At 48.2% G+C, this 3,006-nt stretch overlaps 1 protein-coding gene across 1 annotated transcript; it reads right to left on the minus strand.

Annotated features, from left to right (window-relative positions):
• Window positions 1-2,070: 2,070 nt before the first annotated feature.
• LOC133207354 (olfactory receptor 9G19-like) lies at window positions 2,071-3,006 on the minus strand. Its single transcript, XM_061344159.1, has one exon. It carries the CDS (start codon window positions 3,004-3,006, stop codon window positions 2,071-2,073), a length of 936 nt encoding a protein of 311 aa, XP_061200143.1.

Below are 3,006 nucleotides of genomic sequence, written 5' to 3' on the forward strand. Positions count from 1 at the left end.
CTCAAGGAAACCTCATACTTGAAACTTCTTGTCATTATTTGCCTTGGGATGGATGTGCTTGTGTCTTTTAGGCTGTGAGGCAAGTTGGAGTCCACTACATCCACCCTCCGTGTCTGACTGGCCTTCATAAATGTGGTTTTCCTACTATTATGAATTTTGGATTGGAGAATAAGCATGGAGATGGGGTCAGCTGACTCAACATTTACAGTTCATTGCCCAGTTATGTGATAGTCAGGTCCCTTCTAGAATGGATAGAAATAAGAGGATGTTTAATAATGTCATAGGTTGGTAAGGATGGATGTGGTCCAGAGCAGGTCTGAACATCCGAAGGACTTGTACCATGCACCCTCTGTCCCTGGTATATGCACCTTAGAATAGATTTTTCTGGATTAAACTAATTCCAGTCAGGATCTGAAGGCCCCCTGGAGGTCAAACTGCATCAGCTGCCTGCCTCAAACCTATTTTCAGTTTGTTTTAATCCAAAAGACAGGACAAGAGGAACCGGCCTCAAGCTGCACCAGGGCAGGGTTAGATGGAGCTGAGGAACAATTCCTGCCCCAGAGGGTGCTCAGGCATTGGAACAGGCTGCCCAGGGCAGGGCTGCAGGCACCGGCCCTGCAAGTGCTCACACACCGTGTAGACGAGGCCTCAGTGCCATGGGTTAGGGGTGGCCTTGGCAGTGCTGGGGTAAGGGTTGGCCTGGGTGAGCTTAAAGGTGTTTTACAACGTGGTTGGTTCAATGAGTCCAAAATGAGCCCAGTTCATGCAGCCTGACCCCAGCCTCTGACGGGGATGGAAACACAGTGAGGGGAGGATGCTCTGTGTGTGTGTGTGTGTGTGTGTGTGTGTCTTCACACTTGAACTCTTGAAACTGCTCTCTTTCTCTGAACAAATACTAGAGATACAGGAACACACCTCCACCGAGCACAGATGGAGACACAAAACTGATTTAATGACTCAACTTTTATTTATCTAAGTGTGAAGAAGATGAAACTACTTCAGATCTCCTACTCTGTGCTCCCAACAGTCTTAAAAGATTTATTGTAGTTTTCCTTTCAGTTGGACTAAAATTTTATAAAGGAAAAAAAAGAAGGTAATTTAAGAACTAAGCAACTACTTTTTTTGCGTGTTTTCCTCTAAGTTGTGATTGAAACTACCAGTTAAGTTGCATGGAAGGAGACAGATGCACTGAAATGCTCCAGGTCAGGTTTGGTTGCCCTCTTATAGAAATGTGGTGCCATTTGCTCTGTCCTGAAGGGCTGAGGACATTGCCATGCACTTGACATGTACATCATGCAACCTTCTGAAGGGTTGGGTCATTCTGGAGCAACATCTGAAAGCTCAGAGGGAGCCCCAGGGGCCCCTCCAGGTTGTTAATAGTCAGTGTTCAGGCAACTGGACTCAGTCCCAGATTCCTTCCTGACATTTGTTCATCCAATCTGACCTGCTCATGTATATCATTGGGATAATGGTCTAGGACTATGGAATTATGTGTATGTGGTGCTGGCATCATTGTGAAGAACTGGGACAGCTCAGGAACAGGCACATGTTACTTCATGACTTCTGGTTGCCCAAAGCAGTGGTAAATGCTCCATCCCTGGCAGTGTTCAAGGCCAGTTTGGACACAGTGGCTTGGAACAAGCTGCTTGAGTGAAAGTTGTCCCTGCTTGTGGCTGAAGGTTGGGACTGGATGTTCTTAAGTTACTTTTGAGCCCAAAGCTGTCCATGGTTCTCTCACACATGGAGCTCCAGTCGAGCTACTGGTTGGGTCAGAAGTAATGAATGTTTAATTCAGATAAAGCACAGTGCAAAGGTGATGTGCAACAATCTCAGCTGCTGCTAACATCCCATTTTATAGCAGATATATACTGCATATGGGGAGAGGTGTGATGGAGAGGAGATCTGTCTGCACAGTGCCATCTCCTGTCTATCATGATGCACTTAAAGATCAGAAGAGTTTATGCTCCTGCATGGACTGTGAAAAGTGATAAAGGAAGACACAAACAAGACAAGGTGGGTGCACTTTTTGCCATGTGCATATCTGGGGCCATAACCCCCGGGTTTCTTCTGTTAGGAAGCTCTCTGTCTCTTCAGCAGTGTCTTCAGTGCCTCCTTCACTTCCTGGTTTCTCAGGCTGTAGATGAAGGGGTTCAGCATGGGAGTCACCACCGTGTAAAGCACAGAGACCACCTTGTCCCTCCCCAGGACATAGGAGGAGCTGGGCCGAGTGTAGATGAAGAGGATGGAGCCATAGTAAAGAGTGATGGTGGTGAGGTGGGTGGCAGAGGTGGAGAAGGCTTTGCGCTGCCCCTTGGTTGAGCGCATCCTCAGGATAACAACCAGGATGGAGATGTAGGACATGAGGATGAGTGCAGAGGGGAGGATGATGTTGAAGGTCAGGATGAAGTAGAGGAGGGACTGGTAGCTGTCTGTCACATCACAGGAGAGCTTCACCAGTGGGAGCAGGTCACAGAAGAAGCCATCGATGACATTGGAGTCACAAAAGCTGAGGGTGAATATGTAGCTGGTAATGAGGGTAGAGTTGGCAAAGCCATTGAGGTAGGCAGTGACCACCAGCCCTATGCAGAACTTCTTGGACATGGCAGCAGCATAGAGCAGTGGGTTGGAGATGGCCACGTACCTGTCATAGGCCATCGCTGCCAGCAGGTAGCTCTCGGTGCAGGTTAAGCCACTGGAGACAAAGAACTGAGCAGCACACCCAGCAAAGGAGATGCTCTTGTCCTCAGAGATGCAGTTCAGAAGGATCTTGGGGGTGAAGACAGAGGAATACCAGAGGTCCAGGAAGGACAAGTTGCCAATGAAGAAGTACATTGGCGTATGGAGGCTTGAGCTACGGCATATCACCAGCATGAGAGTGATGTTGCTCATGAGGCTGGTGATGTAGACTAAGGTGAACACCATGAACAAGAGAAGCTGCAGCTTTGGGTCAGTGGTGAGCCCCAGGAGGATGAAGCTGGTGACTGAAGTGTGGTTCCTCTCTTCCAT

Source organism: Neopsephotus bourkii, unplaced genomic scaffold, assembly GCF_033783945.1.
Source record: "Neopsephotus bourkii isolate Nb327-2 ecotype Australia unplaced genomic scaffold, CSIRO-AGI_Nbou_v1 NB_1869, whole genome shotgun sequence".
NCBI classification, from domain to species: Eukaryota; Metazoa; Chordata; class Aves; order Psittaciformes; family Psittacidae; genus Neopsephotus; species Neopsephotus bourkii.

Bases quoted from the DNA above. Each gene is read 5' to 3' on its own strand.
- LOC133207354 (XM_061344159.1), bottom strand. From the start codon at position 3,006: ATGGAAGAGAGGAACCACACTTCAGTCACCAGCTTCATCCTCCTGGGG.